General features: G+C 41.9%; 1 protein-coding gene and 1 pseudogene across 1 annotated transcript in view; both read left to right on the forward strand.

The window, feature by feature from the left end:
• The first annotated feature begins 233 nt into the window (after positions 1-233).
• Positions 234-21940, forward strand: part of LOC139472389 (Na(+)/citrate cotransporter-like) — a 32056-nt gene continuing 10349 nt past the window's right edge. The window contains exons 1-11 of the mRNA XM_071254861.1: positions 234-245; positions 9060-9310; positions 9686-9835; positions 12834-12949; positions 13840-13997; positions 14586-14709; positions 16137-16268; positions 17030-17158; positions 18077-18163; positions 19005-19109; positions 19594-19685. Coding sequence (XP_071110962.1) covers positions 9110-9310; positions 9686-9835; positions 12834-12949; positions 13840-13997; positions 14586-14709; positions 16137-16268; positions 17030-17158; positions 18077-18163; positions 19005-19109; positions 19594-19685 — 1294 coding nt within the window. The 5' untranslated portion in view covers positions 234-245; positions 9060-9109. The remainder of the gene's footprint in view (positions 246-9059; positions 9311-9685; positions 9836-12833; positions 12950-13839; positions 13998-14585; positions 14710-16136; positions 16269-17029; positions 17159-18076; positions 18164-19004; positions 19110-19593; positions 19686-21940) is intronic.
• Positions 19751-21892, forward strand: LOC139472525 (putative nuclease HARBI1; annotated as a pseudogene).

A 21940-nucleotide genomic window follows, 5' to 3' on the forward strand; every position in this document is an offset into this window, starting at 1 on the left:
TGTTTTATCAAATGGCGGTAGGTTATGAATATGTAAGTATATACACTTTGATTTCTTTTTAGGAAGTCTCAATCCTCGGTCCCTAGGTACACTCTCTCTATATATATATATCACAATCAAGACACAGGAATGTGAACCTACGTCACAATGACACCAGTTCTTGGGTTGAGCGAATAGCGCGATTTATCTCAAATGATGACACAGTTAAGATCTTTACTGGAAAGGTAGGTCATATATACAAGCAGGTAAGATCGTCTTCTTATATGGCGTCTCACTAGTACTGTTATTTTCAAACGTTTCTCAGCGGGGAACAAATCTCCAGACTGAATGTGTGAGTGAGTAGGTTTTAAGTGAGTGAGTGGGTTGGTTTTGAGTGAGTGAGTGAGTGGGTTTTGAGTGAGTGAGTGGGTTGGTTTTGAGTGAGCGAGTCATGTGAGACAGTAGTGAACGGTCGATATGCGGCTACAGTGAAATCATACAAACTATTGTCCTTGATGACGGAGCTAGAAGTAGCTCTGAAACGTCGTACAAAGAACAAAAAGAAGTTGCTATCCATAAAAAGTGTCATGTATTCATGTTCTCCCAACTTCTAAATGCCTATCAAAGACTTCTTCTGGAATTAGGGTAACATGTTATTTTAAAAAAAAGGAAACACAACTGCCGCCCACCAACCCCTCCCAGCCCCCAACCGAATGACCCCGATATGTCACCGTGACCCCCACGTCTGTGTGCGCCTCCTTGACCCCCCACCAAGGACACTCAACCAAGATACACTTGGTAAGACGCACATTATCTCCACTGACACAGATACGGCAGCAAATATGTGTCATTGGAAGTGCAATATGTAATGTTTGAAGATTTTAAAAGAGTGACACATGAAGATCCGGGGTAGAATAGGTCTTCAGCAACCCATGCTTGCCGTAAAAGGCAACTATGCTTGTCGTAAGGGGTGACATTGTGATCGGGTGATCAGGCTTGCTGACTTGGTGGATGCATGTCATTGTATCCCAATTGCGTGGATCGATGCTCATGATGTCAATCACTGGATTGTCTGGTCCATACTCGACTATTTACCAACCGCCGTCATACAGCTGGAACATTGCTGAGTGCGGGGTTAAACAACAAACAAATAAAACACACAAATAAAGAAGAGTGACCTAGCAGTCCATTCTCTTCACACGCATGAACAACGCGCGGTGCAACCGGTGTGAAACCTGTCCGCCACGCGTGTGTACAGATTTGAACACGGGAGTGCACATTGTCCGTCACACGTGTGTAAAGCTTTGAACACGGGAGTGCACATTGTCCGCCACACGTGTCCAATCCGTGATACACGCATTTCGGAGGGAACAAACTTTTGACCAAAGATTGACCCATGATGAGCTGAAAATGAAGAACCCATTTTGGACTTCCCGGAGACAAGGGTTAAACTGATTATCTAAGGGACTTGCTGATGTCTCCTTCTGAGAAGTGGTTCAGCAGTAAAGGGGAATGGTGATTCTAGACCACTTCCACTGGAGCCACATTTATACCCCAATACCTACCTATACTACAGAGGTAATGTTTTATGCAAAACCCGCGATGTGATTCAATGAACGTCATGCGACTAAGCTACATTGTAATGAATAGGGCTGTAGCTCACCACCATCTGAACCCTGTCAATGCTTCTATGATATAATTTTTTATAGGTAATGGTGATTCTAGACCACTGCCACTGTAGCTACATTTATACCTCGATACCTTTTGGGGCAGGACTATACATGTTTCCGAGTAATGGGGAACTTACGATCAGCCAAGTGATAGGTTATAATAATAAAATTGTGGCTGCTACCGATAAACAAAAACCAGGTATAAATTCAGATATTAACACCGAATTAATAACGCTAACAAACATAGGTGAAACAGGAATAGTTACGCCACAGCCATCTTCAAAACCACATGTTTCACAAGCCACAAGTTGTAAAACCACATATTGCCGCTCAAAATCAACAACATATCGATGACAAAGCAGCGCTTATAGTAGGTGGAGTCGCGGCTGGTTTACTCATGATTTGGATAAATAGTCTTTAACAGATAAGTACAACAGCCCGGCAATTGTTACTATCAGTGCCCACAAGTTTTGACTAAGCCAAGTGGCGGTCTTGGCTAATAAATTCAAGAGCCAGGATACAATAGTCCCTATTATGTCGGGAAGTGCGGACGCGACTTTCTCAGCGAGCTTCCTAGTGCTTCTACTAATGCCTTTCAATGCTTTTTAATTCTCTTTTTTACACCATCTGACCGAAGTGGTGTAGGCGTACCACCGTGGCCACCACCGCCTCTGGTTAACGCGAGAGCCATAGTCTATATAGTCTATACATCCCAATGCCATTAAAATACTGGTAATGGTTATCCCCTGTTCTCTGAACAATGTTTTAATTTTTTTCGAGTAGGAGAATGCATAAGATCAATATCCAGAGAGCCGTGCAGTCGCAATATTCCTTTACTGTCTATTGTAAACTTGGAATAGTCACGACCAATAGGGGCAACATATTTTTTGTCTTCTTTTAAGACATTGTAATAATCATTAACGGTTGATTGCAAAAGTTCCACGTTAAGATTCATAAAACTGATTTCATCAGTGCCCTCTTCGATTGTACTAGTATCAGTTAGGTTATCTAGATTCATATCATCCATTTTTATATTAAACATAAAGTTATATAATTTAAATATAAACAATGTCTTCGTAATACGGATGCAAGTTAAATCCACAACGTAGACTTTGGGACCCATTAGGAGTCAAAGCAATTTGCCAGTCTGTAACTATAACTAATAACCCGAATACCATAAATGAGAATCAAACACTTCTGGTTCGCTTTCCTAATCTTAACGCTCACGATGTGTTAGTTCCAAAAAGTGCCCGACTATCATTTACAATTAGTTTTTCTTCTGTTGATGAAAACAGGGAGCTTGTTCAGTACATAGGTCGTGCAATTGCAAAGAAAATCACGATGTCAATTAGCGGTAATGAGGTTTTGAGCGTTGATGACAGCGATGTATACTTCTGTTACAAGGATCTCTGGAGAACCACGAAAGGGAAAACTTACATTATCAAGGTATTAATAATCGGAAATCAACGAGACTGCGTGTGGGTGCTAATAATGGTGATGATACCATCGAGAAGATGAGGCTGTTGCTCTTGCATTGGGTAACCAATTCTATATTCCGCTCGACTTTCAATTACAAGATAGTCACATGCCCTTCTAGCAAGCATCCCTAGGCGATAGGTTAGAATATGAACTTTCTTTTAATGACTTTTAATGACTTAGATAGAGTAATCAAAACCGATGGCAATGATGCTATCTATTCCACTGGCAATACCCCATTGGAGTATGATATGATAACAGACCCTGAATTAGCCAGACAAATTCGTAACCAGTATAACGGAAGTTTAGCCATTTTGTACGATCGCTTTAGCTTCGACACCGAGAGATCACCAGGAACAAAAGAGATTCGACGTGGAATATCAATCTAAACATCCCCGCTAGATCATTGAAGAGTATTTTAGTGTTGTTCGAGGACCCTTCTGAACCATTTCGCAGAGATACATAGGCATTCTACAATCCCAAGATTACAAAAGTAGAATTGTCTATCGTGGGCGTGCCTAATCAACTCTATAGTCAAGGCATGCGAGCATATCAGCAGTGGGATGAGATATCAACAACGGTCGCAAAAGATCTGTCTCTCGGGGATGTATAGCTGGCTGAATTCCTTACCACAAAGTATGTTGTATGGCACTGATGATAATCAACTACACCGAGCGATCTATTAATAATATTTTACCTAAAGAACAGCACTGCGCTATCATCTGCTGGCAAACAGGTTGCAGAAAAACGGCCTTTATGCTAGATATTTCATAAAGTCATTATCAGAATGTTTTCGAGTATATTATTATTCTGTGTCCGACTATAAACTTTAATAAAATATACCTTTCGAGAGAATGAGTAATGAATGATCCCGGGATGCACAAAGCTTACAAGACTGTTTACGAGTATGTCATGAAAAAATACAAAGGAGAATCAACTCTTTTCATAATAGACGACTGCAGCGCGAGTAAAGAACTTACCAAAACGAAAGATATGCTTTCATATTTTATTCTCCGGTCGGCATATTCAGCATAGCGTTTAGGTACTTACTCAAAAATACAACTCTGTCCTGAAAGATCTCAGAGAGCAGACCAAATGGGTAGCCCTGTTTCATTGCAAAGACCGAGATTCATTTGAGGAATGTCTACACACAAATGATGTTATTTCTACCAAACTCGAGTGGGAAAACTCGAGTTAGAAGTCAGAAAACTCTTAGCGGAAATGAAACACTGTAAACTCGTATTAAAAGCTCACCAACCAGCTGCTTATGCAAGTGCTTAGCAAAAAATATAGCAAAATATAGCAAAATATAGCGAAAATGTAACAAAATATAACATATTATAGCAAGAATATAGCAAAATATAGCTCAAGCAAAATAAAAGTGGGCTGAGATGTTATTCTCGAATGAGAAAAGCTGAATTGATTGCTATACTGGATAATAATCAACCCGTTGTTGAACCGGTTGTTGATCAGTTAAGATTTGTACCCACAGCCGGCGTTGGTAAGAGGTTGGAAGCTGGATATTAATTCCAACATGGATGTTACAGATGTTAAACCCATCATATCGAGCAAAATTAATGAGGAGTTAGATGATTTAAATAGTATAAAATACCAGCTAACAGTCATTGAAAATGTCATTGAGTAAAAATAACGCATACGATAGCGCTGAATATATCGAACCTTATTTCCTGGGCAACCAAGAAGTTAAAACCGAATCTGAGACTATAAGCGCATCATTGGATGCTTCAATTCAGAGGATACAGGAAACTTTAGAATGCTGGACTAATAGAGGTTCAGGTTGGGGTGTGGATAGAATCGATACTTTATATTTAGATATAGCTAATGATATGCCTTTGAAAGGTGGATCTTATATAGATTTACCCTCGTATTATAAGAAAAGAAAGCCATAATTAATGTAAAGATTAATGGCGGTGACTGTTTCAGAATGATCTGCCCAGTTTCCCGCAGACAAACATTCGGATAGGCCTTCGAGCTATCCCCAAAACGATGGACTCAACCTTGATGGTTTAGAAGAACCTACGCCAATCTCACAAATTGATAAGGCGGAAAAGCAAAATAATTTAGCTATAGATGTTTTCGGAAAGAGCCCTAGAGCATATTCCCAGAATCAATTCATTTCTGATATAAAAAAGATGGAAAATATCATTATACGTGGATAAAGAGTTCAGCGTGCTATTATGTGATCAAACAAAACATGCAGGAAAGAAATATTTCTGTGAAAGATGTCTGCATGGGTACAGCAGACAAGATCTATTAGAAGCGCATAAAGAAGACTGCAGAGGTGTTGGGCAGACTGCTATCAGGATCGATATGACTAAAGAGGGAAAAATATATTAAAATTTGAACATTATTGTAATCAAATGCCAGAACCGTACATAATTTACGCTGACTTCGAAGCACTTATTAAACCAATAGAAAATACCGAGCACGGAACTGAATGTAGTTTTACATACAAAACTCAAGAACATATTCCTTGTGGGTTGGATATATAGTTGTAAGGTATGATGGGAAAACAAACCCGCCCGTGATCTACAGAGGTCCCGATGCAGCGGGAAAGTTCCTAGAATATCTACAAAATGAAGAGAGAATAATCAGGGAAAATTTATCGCGTAAGGAACCCATGTGTATGACGAGGGATGATTGGAGGGCCTATAAGAAGTCAATGAGTTGTCATGTTTGTAATAAACCCCTGAATGGGGAGTCTGTAAGAGATCATTGCCACTTTAAGAAGTGTCAATCACAGGATATATGGATTAAGAATGAACAAGACATCATTAGCCCCCTTAGGTACAAAGAGATGGATTGATAAGGACGGTGTAACGACCTATGCTTATGGTGATGGTGGTAGTACTGTACCTCGGGGAACGATGAGCAACTCGTACAAATCCCCTCCCCGGCCCAACTTTGAGATAATACAGAATAGACCCACCTGCTTTCATAACCAATCGACTGTTGTTATATATCTTATGAGTCCAAATCGGATGGGTTGCGCGACGTAGGCCTCCTTCGAGTTCACCCGGCTGGTATAAATATCTTACGTTTACTCTATCAGGAAGTTTTTGTTCTTTGCCTCTCCTCGGTGGTGAAGATTCGGAAGTCACAGATTTAATTTTAATCTCATTGGATGGTTTCTTCCCGATTAATTGTGTTACTTCATTATTCAGCGCTGATACAACATAATTGTTCTTAATCGATCCGATTTCATTTCAATCCCATACTGATATCCAAACAAACGTTCTGCTAATGTCTGGTTAAATCTTTCAACACTAGCTTGGCTACGGTGGGCCTCTTTTTCACCACGCCTGATTGCGACAACGTGTTTTGTTAATATTTTAGTTACTGATCCCATAAACTCGCGACCAGAATCTACTTGGAATAATTTAGGCCATTTTAATGGTCTGCGTTTATATACTCAACAACAAAAGTTCCTGTGACACCAATATTTCAGTGTATTTTTCAAACAAGTAAAGTTTGGTTTTCAATATTGTAGTACATGTATGGAATCAAGTCACTATCACGCAAATGCTACAAAAATGCATGCATTCCATGCAAAAGTTGACTTTTATGCAAGCCCCATGCATTTCACTCCCCAAGAATCGGTATAAAACATGTGCATTAACAGGATTCCATATGCATTGTTTAGCATCGTGCTGACAACAACCACTCAGAAAAACATCAAAATTACGCAATTATTCAACATTACGAAATGCCACGTCTGTCCGAAAATGAGCGTCTGCAAGCCATTGGTATGCTTGAAGCAGGATCGAGTCAACGTGATGTTGCAAGACAATTTAACGTCTACAGAAACACCATTTGGTGTTTATGGCAATGTTGGCAACAGGTGAATGCAGTCAGAGACCATCCTCGGAGTGGCAGGCCACGCGTAACCAATAATCGACAAGACAACTGGATTCGAACAACACACCTACAAAATCGATTCCAGCCAGTAACAGTGACTGCAAGAAGCATCCCTGGCCCTCGACAAATATCTCACCAATCGAGCACATGTGGGATGACGTCAACCACGTGTTCCACAAACACTCCAGGAACTTCGAAACATGCTCCAGCAGATATGGACAGATATCTCACAGGACTTTGGGCGACGCCTGGTCCATTCCATGAGACGAAATGAGTTGCTTGCATCGCAACCAGAGGTGGACACACACGCTATTGATTTGTCAATTGACATTTTGGCATGTTCATGTTTTTTTTATAATGAAATCACGCATTTTCTGAAGTCAGTATGGCAAATTAAACCATTTGAACACTTACAGGAGTCTTTTATCTGTTGCAAACCGAAATTGTTTCAGATTTGGGAAAAAAACATAACTTTCCATTAAATCTTATTCAATGTCACAGGAACTTTTGTTCAGTATATATGCTGCTCAGTGCATTTGGTACTTCTGTTGAACCTTTCGAGGTTAATGGCTCAGCCTCTTTGTACCGACTAGCCACATCCACTAATGTTAAAGCGTATTTATACGTTTTGCGTTTTACCTTATCATGAGGAAGAAACAAGAGGTCAGCCTGATGAACTTCATTCGTTATAAAAATATCAAACTTCTTCCTCGGTATATAACGCAGTGCTGGTAAATATATTTGCCACATTGCTTGTTTCTTTAACCAATCCTTGGCCACATCCTTAGATACCTTAGCCGCAGTGGCTAGTTGTTGTATTGCTCCTATAGTAATTTTTATATCTTATTAATTCAGGTTTCATGATAAGTTCAGGTCATATGCTTTGAAAATGTGTAATTTAAATACATATGTAATATCTTGAATTGATTGTGTAAGATGTGACGATGTGTCAGAGGTATTAGCTGGCCACAAGGAACTCTAGGTAAGAGAGTGCGATGCGAGTGCAATTGGCTTCATACGACGAAGGTTTGATGGATATGCTGGATGCTATTTTGGGCTCCCTTGTGTCATGCGAAGATCGAGTCCTCAGAAAACTTCATTCTGTCATGTGAAGATCGAGTCTCCAGGAAACTTCATTCTGTCATGTGAAGATCGAGTCTCCAGGAAACTTCATTCTGTCATGTGAAGATCGAGTCTCCAGGAAACTTCAATGTGTCATGTGAAGATCGAGTCTCCAGGAAACTTCAATGTGTCATGTGAAGATCGAGTCTCCAGGAAACTTCATTCTGTCATGTGAAGATCGAGTCTCCAGGAAACTTCATTCTGTCATGTGAAGATCGAGTCTCCAGGAAACTTCAATGTGTCATGTGAAGATCGAGTCTCCAGGAAACTTCATTCTGTCATGTGAAGATCGAGACTCCAGGAAACTTCAATGTGTCATGTGAAGATCGAGTCTCCAGGAAACTTCATTCTGTCATGTGAAGATCGAGACTCCAGGAAACTTCAATGTGTCATGTGAAGATCGAGCCTCCAGGAAACTTCATTCTGTCATGTGAAGATCGAGACTCCAGGAAACTTCAATGTGTCATGTGAAGATCGAGTCTCCAGGAAACTTCAATGTGTCATGAGAAGATCGAGTCTCCATGAGGATGTCATTGTGTCATGTTGTTGGTTGTTGATTTGTTGTTTTACCCCACATTCAGCAATATTCCAGCTATTTGACGGTGGTCTATAAATAATCGAGTCTGGACAAAAGAATCCTGTGATTGATATCATGAGCATCGATCCGTCGATTGGGATGGATGACATGCTTCAACCAAGTCATCGAGCTTCATTGTGTCATTGTGTCATGTGAAGATCGAGTCTCCTGGAGACTTCATTGTGTCATGTGAAGATCGAGTCTCCTGGAGACTTTCATTGTGTCATGTGAAGAGGTAGTACAAGGCTCTTTCATCATCATATTTCCAACTGTGGCTTTACCGCTACTCCATGCTCAGTTTCAGAACACTTTTTGGTGAAATGGGTTGTGGCAGAAATCACATTTATTATTAACAGGTGTAACAGTCATCAGGCGCCGGGCAATTGACGACTCCAGGCGTGGCAATATGGAACCCCTCACGAACAGCAGCCACAGCCACAGCCGGCAGCCTCAGCCTCCGCCAGTCACACAGCAAGGCCTGGACACAGTCGTGGGACAATGTGGTACACCAACGATACGAATGCAGTTGTGGGCTCTTCGCAATGTTTTCATAGTTTTCCTGATTCCATTAGTGCTGCTGCCGCTTCCTGTCGTAGTGAATGATCCGGTGAGGAGTTTCTTGTATTACCGATACCAATTTATCTCGTTCTTTTTAAAATACCAAAAGGATTATGTAACAATTTTTGGGCTCCCTTGTGTCATGCGAAGATCGAGTCCTCAGAAAACTTCATTCTGTCATGCGAAGATTGAGTCTCCAGGAAACTTCAATGTGTCATGTGAAGATCGAGTCTCGAGTAACAATTTTTTAAAAGTTATATTGTTTGTCTTACAAACGCTTCCCTCATAACCGAATTTGGTGCAATCCGTGAGACAACACAACGGTTCCACAATTAACCTCTTCGTCTATAAACAGCATCACATTTAGTATTAAAAATTCCCTTTTCAAAAGGATTATTAAAACAACAATGTCACCATCGTTCAGAAAACCGACTGCGCCTACGTGATCTTGGTGATGGCCGTGTTCTGGGTCACGGAGGCCGTGCCAATCGCAGCCACGTCTCTCATCCCCATCTTCCTCTTCCCCATGATGGGACTGCTCTCGGCCAGGACGGTGTCAGCAACATACGTCAACGTGAGTAGCCGCGACGTCGGCAATACACCTAAGTATCAGCAACATACCTCAATGCCAGCAACATACCACAATGTCAGCAACATACCACGATGTCAGCAACACACCTCAATGTCAGCAACACACCTCAATGTCAGCAACATACCTCAATGTCAGGAACGTACCCCAATGTCAGCAACACACCTCAATGTCAGCAACACACCTCACTGTCTGCAACACACCTCAATGTCAACAACACACCTCAATGTCAGCAACACACCTCAATGTCAGCAACACACCACAATGTCAGCAACATACCTCAATGTCAGCAACATACCTCAATGTCAGCAACACACCTCAATGTCAGCAACATACCTCAATGTCAGCAACACACCTTAATGTCAGCAACACACCTCAATGTCAACAACAAACCTGCCTATACCCGAGTAGTTATACAACCAATAGCCTGCCTTTACTTAAGTAGTTATACAACCAGCAACCTGCCTATAGACGAGTAGTTATACAACCAACAACATGCCTATACCTGAGTAGTTATACAACCAGCAACATGCCTATACCTGAGTAGTTATACAACCAGCAACCTGCCTATACCTGAGTAGTTATACAACCAGCAACCTGCCTATACCTGAGTAGTTATACAACCAGCAACCTGCCTATACCTGAGTAGTTATACAACCAGCAACCTGCCTATACCTGAGTAGTTATACAACCAGCAACCTGCCTATACCTGAGTAGTTATACAACCAGCAACCTGCCTATACCTGAGTAGTTATACAACCAGCAACATGCCTATACCTGAGTAGTTATACAACCAGCAACATGCCTATACCTGAGTAGTTATACAACCAGCAACATGCCTATACCTGAGTATTTATACAACCAGCAACCTGCCTATACCTGAGTAGTTATACAACCAGCAACCTGCCTATACCTGAGTGCTTATACAACCAGTTAGATGCCTATACCTGAGTAGTTATACAACCAGCAACCTGCCTATACCTGAGTAGTTATACAACCAGCAACATGCCTATACCTGAGTAGTTATACAACCAGCAACCTGCCTATACCCGAGTATTTATACAACCAGCAACCTGCATATACAACCAGCAACATGCCTATACCTGAGTAGTTATACAAACACACATCCTGCCTATTCCCGAGTATTTATACAACCAGCAACCTGCCTATACCTGAGTAGTTATACAACCAGCAACCTGCCTATACCTGAGTAGTTATACAACCAGCAACATGCCTATACCCGAGTAGTTATACAACCAGCAACATGCCTATACCTGAGTAGTTATACAACCAGCAACCTGCCTATACCCGAGTACTTATACAACCAGCAACCTGCATATACAACCAGCAACATGCCTATACCTGAGTAGTTATACAACCAGCAACCTGCCTATACCTGAGTAGTTATACAACCAGCAACCTGCCTATACCTGAGTAGTTATACAACCAGCAACATGCCTATACCCGAGTAGTTATACAACCAGCAACATGCCTATACCTGAGTAGTTATACAACCAGCAACCTGCCTATACCCGAGTACTTATACAACCAGCAACCTGCATATACAACCAGCAACCTGCCTATACCTGAGTAGTTATACAACCAGCAACCTGCCTATACCCGAGTACTTATACAACCAGCAACCTGCCTATACCTGAGTAGTTATACAACCAGCAACATGCCTATACCTGAGTAGTTATACAACCAGCAACATGCCTATACCTGAGTAGTTATACAACCAGCAACCTGCCTATACCTGAGTATTTATACAACCAGCAACCTGCCTATACCTGAGTATTTATACAACCAGCAACCTGCCTATACCTGAGTAGTTATACACCCAGCAGCCTGCCTATACCCGAGTACTTATACAACCAGCAACCTGCATATACAACCAGCAACCTGCCTATACCTGAGTGCTTATACAACCAGTTAGATGCCTATACCCGAGTACTTATACAACCAGCAACCTGCCTATACCTGAATAGTTATACAACCAGCAACATGCCTATACCTGAGTAGTTATACAACCAGCAACATGCCTATACCTGAGTAGTTATACAACCAGCAACCTGCCTATACCTGAGTATTTATACAACCAGCAACCTGCCTATACCTGAGTATTTATACAACCAGCAACCTGCCTATACCTGAGTAGTTATACACCCAGCAGCCTGCCTATACCCGAGTACTTATACAACCAGCAACCTGCATATACAACCAGCAACCTGCCTATACCTGAGTGCTTATACAACCAGCAACCACCCGATACCCGAGTACTTATACAACCAGTTAGATGCCTATACCCGAGTACTTATACAACCAGCAACCTGCCTATACCTGAGTGCTTATACAACCAGCAACCTGCCTATACCTGAATAGTTATACAACCAGCAACCTGCCTATACCCGAGTACTTATACACCCAGCAACCTGCCTATACCCGAGTACTTATACAACCAGCAACCTGCCTATAGCTGAGTAGTTATACAAACACACATCCTGCCTATACCCGAGTAGTTATACAAACACACATCCTGCATATACCCGAGTACTTATACAACCAGCAACCTGCCTATACCCGAGTACTTATACAACCAGCAACATGCCTATACCCGAGTACTTATACAACCAGCAACATGCCTATACCCGAGTACTTATACAACCAGCAACATGCCTATACCCGAGTACTTATACAACCAGCAACCTGCCTATACCCGAGTACTTATACAACCAGCAACATGCCTATACCCGAGTACTTATACAACCAGCAACCTGTGTATATAACCTAGAAGCTTGGACATATGTGAGTAACTTTATATGAAGCGATGTTGATTTGATCCTACGAAAATGCATAAATTGAGACAAAACATATTGAGCAGTACCTGCAAATATATAGTTTTATGTTTAATGAAAAAAATGTGATATAAACTTTTCTTAAACAGATGTAAGATACATCGATGTAATTGTTTCTTCGTTTTCAGGACACGTCTGTGATGTGCTTTGGGAGTCTCATTCTGGCCGTCGCCATAGAAACGTGGGGACTCCACAGGCGTATAGCGCTGCGGATCCTGGTGTTTGTTGGTGCAGAACCAAGACGGTAACTGATTGAATTGAGATTGAGTGAGATATTGACCACATTCTCCTAAAGCAATGACACCGGACATGTTTGTTAATACGTGTTGCTCACAGTTTACCTTTTCCAAACGTGATTCATGCTGTCCTTCCCGAAAGATCATCTGTCCTAAAAGCGGAAGGCCGGGAGTTCGATCCCTGGGCTGCGTCAGAGCAAAAGATGGTACTTGTTTATACCCTGCCTGGCGCTCGGCATAAAGAGGATATACAAGGACTGGTCGGCTCAGAGTCAGAATATTCTGTCTGAGTGGGGTATCAATGTTTAACTGCGACCTGATATCTCAGAGAGCTAGCACTATAAAATGCGGAGTGGTACAAACAGTCCCAAACAGACACGCACGTACGTAGGCTAGCACACGTGTAAGCACGCGCGCGCACACACATGCCCACACACGCACGCACACACACGCGCACGCGCACGCACACGTGCATGCAGGTCATTAAAAAGCTGCAATAATCTCAAGCGCGACGTTTAACCCCCACCTCCGATCACCCAATTCTTACTGAGGCGGTAAATACATAAGTATACGTGTTGGTGTGCAAATAAAAACATATTTGATTAAACATGCATAAGGATCGGTGAACAAGACTGTGTCGGCTTGTCGGCTTGTGGGAATGCATCTCCATTACAAAATGTTACTCTCAGTAGGCTGTGCATATCAAACCCCACACCACTTTCAACTTCAGTTTGTCAACAGACCCTGCAGGAAGTAGATCTAACAGTTGGCATTTGTAAAATTTGGGGACGTCAAATAAATAAAAGACAACTTAAGAAATCAGTCAAGCCTTCAATCTCCATGTGTGATCATTGGGAGTAAAAAGATCCCCAAACCCACATGTGTGAGTATGTTTCAGGTTGATGGCGGGGCTGATGGCGGTCACGTGGTTCCTGTCCGTGTGGATCTCCAATACCGCCACCACCGCCATGATGACTCCCATAGTGCTTACAATTCTGCAGCAACTGAAAACTTCCGGTCATGGCGGCCAGGACAAGGATAAGGACATCGAGCAGTGTAAGACGACATCAACTCTGTTGGAAGCGTTCGTTAAATCTCCTAATGTATTAAGCCTAGGGAACGAAATAACAGATATACACTACAGCTGATATAGGATGTTTTGTTTGTGGGTAGGTTTGTGTAACGCTCAACCATATTCCGGCTATGTGACGGCGGTCTGAAAATAATTGAATCTGGACCAGAAAATCCAGTGATTGACATCAAGAGCATCGATCTATGTAATTGAGGTACGATGACATGCATCAACCAAGTCAGCGAGCCTGACCACCCGATCCTGTTGGTCGCCTCTTACGACAAGCATGGGTTACTGAAGACCAATCGTAGCCCGGATGGTCACGTGGGCTGTAGGATGTTGTTACCAACATGGCTGCTCGAGAGGCCCATTGGACAAAGCGTTGGCTCGTAACGACAAAGACCCGTGTTCTATTCCACACCTTGGTCTAATGTGTGATGTCTACCATTATAGCTTCCCGCATAGCAATATATCATCCAGTTCCATGATGATTTACAAACAAAGCTTCCACCACGACTGGGACAACAACAGCACAATTAATGACATTGGTGTAATCTTGCGTTTATTCGTAGCAAGTAACTCTTACGAGCTGGCGACGATCGCTCCAGACAACGACCCGGGTAAACCTGCCGAAGGAGACGTTGAGTGTAAGGAAAGAACCGCAGCAGCTCAGCGCTCCCCGTCGTCCCCCACCAGGTAGGTATGGTTCCCCTCGTTGATACAGGTTAGATAGACGTACCAGATAGACACATGTAGATACCCGACAGTTACAGAGACGCGTGTGACGTGTAGATACCCGACAGTTACAGAGACGCACGTGACGTGTAGATACCCGACAGTTACAGAGACGCACGTGACGTGTAGATACCCGACAGTTACAGAGACGCACGTGACGTGTAGATACCCGACAGTTACAGAGACGCGTGTGACGTGTAGATATCCGACAGTTACAGAGACGCGTGTGACGTGTAGATACCCGACAGTTACAGAGACGCTTGTGACGTGTAGATACCCGACAGTTACAGAGACGCACGTGACGTGTAGATACCCGACAGTTACAGAGACGCACGTGACGTGTAGATACCCGACAGTTACAGAGACGCACGTGACGTGTAGATACCCGACAGTTACAGAGACGCACGTGACGTGTAGATACCCGACAGTTACAGAGACGCGTGTGACGTGTAGATACCCGACAGTTACAGAGACACGTGTGACGTGTAGATACCCGACAGTTACAGAGACGCGTGTGACGTGTAGATACCCGACAGTTACAGAGACGCGTGTGACGTGTAGATATCCGACAGTTACAGAGACGCGTGTGACGTGTAGATACCCGAAAGTTACAGAGACACGTGTGACGTGTAGATACCCGACAGTTACAGAGACGTGTGTGACGTGTAGATACCCGACAGTTACAGAGACGCGTGTGACGTGTAGATGCCCGACAGTTACAAAGACACGTGTGACGTGTAGATACCCGACATATACAGAGACGCACGTGACGTGTAGATACCCGACAGTTACAGAGACGCACGTGACGTGTAGATACCCGACACTTACAGAGACGCACGTGACGTGTAGATACCCGACAGTTACAGAGACGCGTGTGACGTGTAGATACCCGACAGTTACAGAGACGCGTGTGACGTGTAGATACCCGACAGTTACAGAGACGCGTGTGACGTGTAGATACCCGACAGTTACAGAGACGCGTGTGACGTGTAGATACCCGACAGTTACAGAGACGCACGTGACGTGTAGATACCCGACAGTTACAGAGACGCACGTGACGTGTAGATACCCTTTCTAGGGTGACAGTCAATCATGTCCCTTTTCCCACTGGTGTAATCTTGGATTTAAAAAAACAAGTACAAAATTACTATTGACATGACTGTATTCTTGTAACAAAGTAAATATTATCTCAGCATTTCTTAAAAGCTACCTATAACGCTATTGATGTTGGAATATGGTTCAACAGTTAAGAAAATATATACGTGAACAGCATGTGTGATTTCGTAAATGATTTTGGAAAACTAGAATATTTAGAAAGCTACATTGAGGAAGTCGACGTAACAGTGCGGTTGAGTGGTGATCAGTTTCCCGGGCCTTGCGTGTTCCAGCGAAGACGAGACCCTTCATCTGCGCATGTCCAAAGCCCTGTCGCTCAGTATTTGTTTTGCTGCCAACATTGGCGGTATAGCGGGGCTCACGGGGACTGGGTCCAACGTCGTGTTGAAAGGCCAAACTGACATGTGAGTCCAGTAGAATCCACACAGGATCGCCCATAAAGTACGGAATTCGTTATTAACATAATCATTTGTGTTAAATATCTTGTGTACAAATTAATAAAATTTGAAGAAAGAAAAGAATTTGGATGATAAAAAGAATCTTAAGCTTACAGTTCTACAGTTTTATCCTATCGCGTTGATATATTTGATACAATCGGGTTGATATATTTCACATCATCGGGTTGATAGTTTTGATATCATCGGGATGATAGTTTTGATATCATCGGGTTGATAGTTTTGATATCAAAAGATTTTCTATTCTCGCACAGCCGACAATGCCGATTGTAATCAGGTTCTGTTTGTGTGGATCATATTAAATTTTTTATTATTCTTATGATCATATGCGATCTTTTGTTTGTTGTTTAGCGCCACACTTAGCAATATTCAAACTATAAAACGTTGATCCGATGATTGACATCACGAGCATCTATCCATGCAAACACCAAGTCACTGCGCTTGACCACTTGATAGATGTTACGACAAGGTTGCTTGGGACGTATATTTTTACCCGGAATTTCCATAATAATTAATGTACCAAATAAATACAAGGTAGGAGCGGTAGTTGAGGCTAATCAGTCGTTAAGGCGCTCGCTGCTCACGCGAAAGGCGCGGTATTGTTTCCCATGTGTGAAGCCCACATCTGCTGTCACCCGTTGTGATATTACCGGACTATTTTTAAAAGCGGCGAAAAACACAACTCACTCAATATATTTCTTCCCCTGCAGCATTTTCGCTAACAACAACGTCACGTCCCCCGTCACGTTCAGCGCGTGGTTGGTGTACGGGGCCCCCCTCTCCCTCCTCGTCCTCATCCTCCTTTGGTTCTGGATGCAGATCTACATGCTCAGATGCAGGTACTGCTAGCCGCACTATTGGTTATAACTAGGCTAAAATAGCTTCCTACATTTCCTTAATTTCCTTCCACAATTAATCATTAAATTGTTTCTGTCTTATTTCAAGATTTGCATCCAGAGATTTGCAGTGTTTGTTTGTTGCACATCTTTTTTCATTTTTTAAAATAAATCGTGATGTTTGTATCAAGTAGGTACACAGTCATGTACACGGGATTAACAAGGCATGGGTCACAGCGACTCGTGACATGGGCACTCGTTCCCCTAATATCAGTTTGTAAGCCAAGAATACTGGTACAGCGCTGACAGGCGGAGGGGCCAATCTCGAAATCAAACCTCGAAAACCGGATCCTAACTTGACTAAGAGACATAACTCTGCAAAGCATTAGAAACACTACAGTGTACTTCAAGCCCGAATACCAACAAAAAAAACACTTCCTGATGAATTAAATTTCTGAATTACTGGCCACGAATAGATGAAATATTGCTGCTTAAAACACTATTCGATCACTAATTACTGAAGTTCTAGTTAATGATGTTTAATTCAACTTCATTCAAATGAAATTCAAAAGTCCTGTCAAATCATCTTGTCAGAAATGTGTTAGTCGCCAAGTCCGACTGGCTTCTATGACTGATTACAACTCCATTCGGAATGGTTATGGGGCAGTGGGTCAACCTAGTGGTTAGCCTTCACTCGTTGCGCCGAAGGCTCGGGTTCGATTCCCGACATGAGTACAATGTGTGAAGCCCATTTCTGGTGTCCCTCGCCGTGATCCTGCTGGAATATTACTAAAAGCGACGTCAATTCATACCCATTCACTCACTCACTCTGAATAGGCATATCACGTGACATAACGTATTAGTCAACACATTTATTGATATTACCCTGCACATATATGGCAGATAATATGTTCAATATAGATGTTGCGGCACATTCTCAAACCAGACCGCTACCAGAAGAGTCAACGACGCCCTAAAAGAAGAATTAAAGAAGCTTGGACCGATATCGTAAGTGTGAACTACCTGGTTACATTCACGTTGTATCCTATAGACTAATAAGGTAAATGATATAGGAGGTAATATACAGCCCTGCTGAACACCCTTTCTCTCACCCTTATCTCTGAACTGGTTTTCTCATCTCCCTGCAGACATTCCGGGTTAGCATAGGTTCCCTGCAACCATTGCTGGGGAGTTGACCTGTGACTTGGTTGATTGAGCGCGATAGCACCCGGACGCTCGTAATTATAATTACAGGGTTTCTGGTCCAGACTCGAATATTTGCAGGCGGCTGTCACATTGCTTGAATATTGCCGATTGTGGCCTTAAAAAACCCAAAACATATGTTATCTCCTGAATAATTACAAATACATGTACCTTACAGTCACAGTATACAGTCATGAGTAAATGCATTCATGTACTTTGTCAACAGAATTAGTACCCAGATAATTAGTATTCAGAACATATTTGACTTTATGTGTATCGTTCAACGCCGTTAAACTGTTATAATAGTTACTCATGTGTGTGTGTGTGTGTGTGCGTGCGTGCGTGCGTGCGTGTGTGTGTGTGCGTGTGTGTTTTAATATAAAAACAAAAAAATATGTAAATATCTTATACGTATCTGTTGCTAGAATACATACAGGTTGTTCCTAAGGATCAGTTATGGGTGGTGGGGTAGCCTAGCGGTTAACGTGTTGGCTCCACGGCGAAGACACTAGTGGGTGCAAGCATATGGATCCCATGCCTGGTGTGTCCCAGTCGTGATATAGCTGGAATAGTTATATAAACGTCGTAAAACCCTTCTCATTCACTCACTCACTCCTCCTGATTTCACTGAGTTCCTTGTCTTCAGGTTTCCCCAGTGGTGTACTATGCTCTTCTTCGGACTTCTCACGGTGCTGTGGGTCACGAGAGATTTCGGAAACTTTGGCGGCTGGGGACGAATTTTTAAACCAAAGTAGGCTTTTTCATCCCCATGTAAGATTAAATGTACACATCTGTTTCATCAGCTCAGAAATGTTATCTCTGTTGATTTTGTTATTAATCATTGATACTGTATATATTCGCGTTAATGTTTTTAATTTCGAATATACTGTGTAAGAATTAATAATGTGTGGGTGTAACTGTTTTTATTTTTATATCACGAAATGCACTTTATACGCCTTGTATAGAATACGCCATAATAGAAAATATTTCATTTTTCGATAATTTTACTTACCTAGTGAGTATATGTAAGAGAAGTAAAGACCAACGAGAAAAACATAAATCTTCACAAAGTGACGGTGTGCTCCCTTAAATTTTCGAATAAAGATTACATTGCCATGTGTGGGGGCTGGGGCTGGGGGCTGGGGGTGAGGGTGGTAGAAACAGCCAGATGCCACCCACCCACCCACCCCCAGGGCAATGTAAGCTTGACGTATCTGAGTGTTTCTACAATCCAGGTTTGCGTCAGACTCGACCCCTGCCATCTTCATCAGCTTTCTGCTCTTTATATGTCCCGCTGATCCTCCGTTCTGTTTTCGGAAGCAAAATGGTAGGTAAATTATATACGTATTTGTGTTCTTAGTCACTATATTCAGCTGTCCAACTGTGTAAACTATGAAGATTCGACCCCAAATAATCCATATTTGTGACAAGGGATTACTAACTTACACAACACTTGATGGTTTGTCTGCACCAGGCTTGACTACTGACAGGCTGCTATGGCACAGTTGGAACATTGCTTAAAGCGGCGTAAAACAGTATTACTGCAGTTTTATCATTCGGGGCGGTATTCATAAAAGAACTTAAGTCTGAAGAAAACTTAAGTCTTGAAAAAAACTTAGTTTTTCTCCTTTTCTGACTTAAGTTTTAAGATTTGACTTAAGTACCGCTAGAGCGTCGTTCGTTTCATGAAAGAAGACAAAGTTTTCTTGAATACAACGATGGGGAGTTAATACGGCGATACCGTTTAGATGGAAATGGCATTAGGTACGTAGCTAATTTAATAGCAGCTGAGGTGGAGCCTGCAACTAACCGTAACCACGCACTTGACGAGATACTAAAGACGCTGATCACATTAAAGTACTTTGCAACGGGAAAGTTTCAGTGGTGTAATGCTGATGATCAAGGTGTCACCCAGCCCACCATTTCCAGAGTTGTAAATCAGTGCATCACCAGTTTGTCATCTGACACGATTGTGAAACAGTTTGTCCGCTTCCCCCTGCAACTCGGGGACATTAGGCGTCACCAAAACAACTTTTATCACATTCGCGGAGTTGTCGGGGTGAGGGATGAAACCCACGTACAAATCCAGGCTCCAACAGAAAACGAAAATGAATACGTAAACCGACATCATTATCACAGTATAAATTCGTAGATCGCTTTTGACAGCGGCGACAGAGTCATTGACGTTTTGGCTCGGTGGCCGGGATCGACACACGATTCACGCATGTTGACAAACAGCGGGCTCTACCAGCTTTTCGAGCGCAATGTTGTCCCCATCGGATGTCGCCTTCTCGGTGACAGTGGTTATCCTTGCAAGACGTGGCTACTGACCCCTTTCCTAAGACCATTGCCGGGACCACAAACAAACTAAAACAGGTATGTAAAATTTCGTGTTACGTTGCCGATCGTAATCAACAACTTAGAGTGATGTCCCTTGTATTTACCTCGATTACATATTTGCCCATCTTTCTTTCATAGAGGACAAACGCAATCGAAGCAATTACAAAAAAACATTCTTAATAAAATACGGAATATTATTCACACCATAACCATATGTTTTTATTTTAGCATCTATTATTATGTCTGTGTTAGTTGTTCTAAATGTACAAGTTCTCCATGGGGAAATCAGGTTAAAACCTGAGAAGGCTTGTTGGGTAAAAAAAATGATCAACAAATGTTAATTTGCGTGCACTATTTATTTGCCACGCAAATAAGTTCAACAAAACAAAAATGTAACAAAGCTAAATGACAAATATATATGAAATAACCATTCCGAGAGAGGAAAGCAATGATTGAAAAAAGCAACAAGATATTATTGAGTTACATAATTATTTCAAACATGCTTGTTTGAATTTATGTTAACAAATGCCATTGAGAATATGAAAAGAACAATGCAGTGGCTCATCATGTATTAAAGTTTGTGCATGGATATGAACTTGTTCATATTTAATATTGTGTCTAAATCAAGTGAATATATATAGTTATGTCTTTAAGGCAATAACAGGGCAGTTGTAGATTGGTAATGACTAAGGGCAGATAACGAAAAAACAATAATATTTGAAGTATAGATTTGTTAAGGTGCACGTGGAGATGATCAGGAATGATGGGGTTATTTGTTATTTACAGTAATATGTGTATGTTTAACTGAGGCAAGGTAATAGCCTAAATGTTAAGCGTAATGATGTTAATTTATCATTAATGATTTCATATTTTAGGTGGTAATAGCATGTGCTGTCCTACACAACATATGCAAGGACAGAAATATCCCAGTCCCACCCACTGATGGGCATGATGGACTTGGCAGGCTTGATGGACAGAATGGAGCTCAAGCAGTGACTGCTCCACCAGTAACTGCACTCAGATACCGGGAGCACTTTGCCAATACCAACTTTCCATGGAAGATTATTTTATTTCAATTTTCAACATTTCCTCATAATAAATCCAATATGTATCAGCAGTACATTCTTTGCAAAATTTCTTTTGTTTTTAATCATCTTAATTATCCCTCGCCCTCTTAAGTATGCAATATTCTAAGTGCAATGTACTAGTTCGCAAAAATATTCCACAATAGTGTTTCTACCA

Source organism: Haliotis cracherodii, unplaced genomic scaffold (assembly GCF_022045235.1).
Source record: "Haliotis cracherodii isolate W230 unplaced genomic scaffold, xgHalCrac1.p SCAF_24, whole genome shotgun sequence".
Lineage (NCBI taxonomy): Eukaryota > Metazoa > Mollusca > Gastropoda > Lepetellida > Haliotidae > Haliotis > Haliotis cracherodii.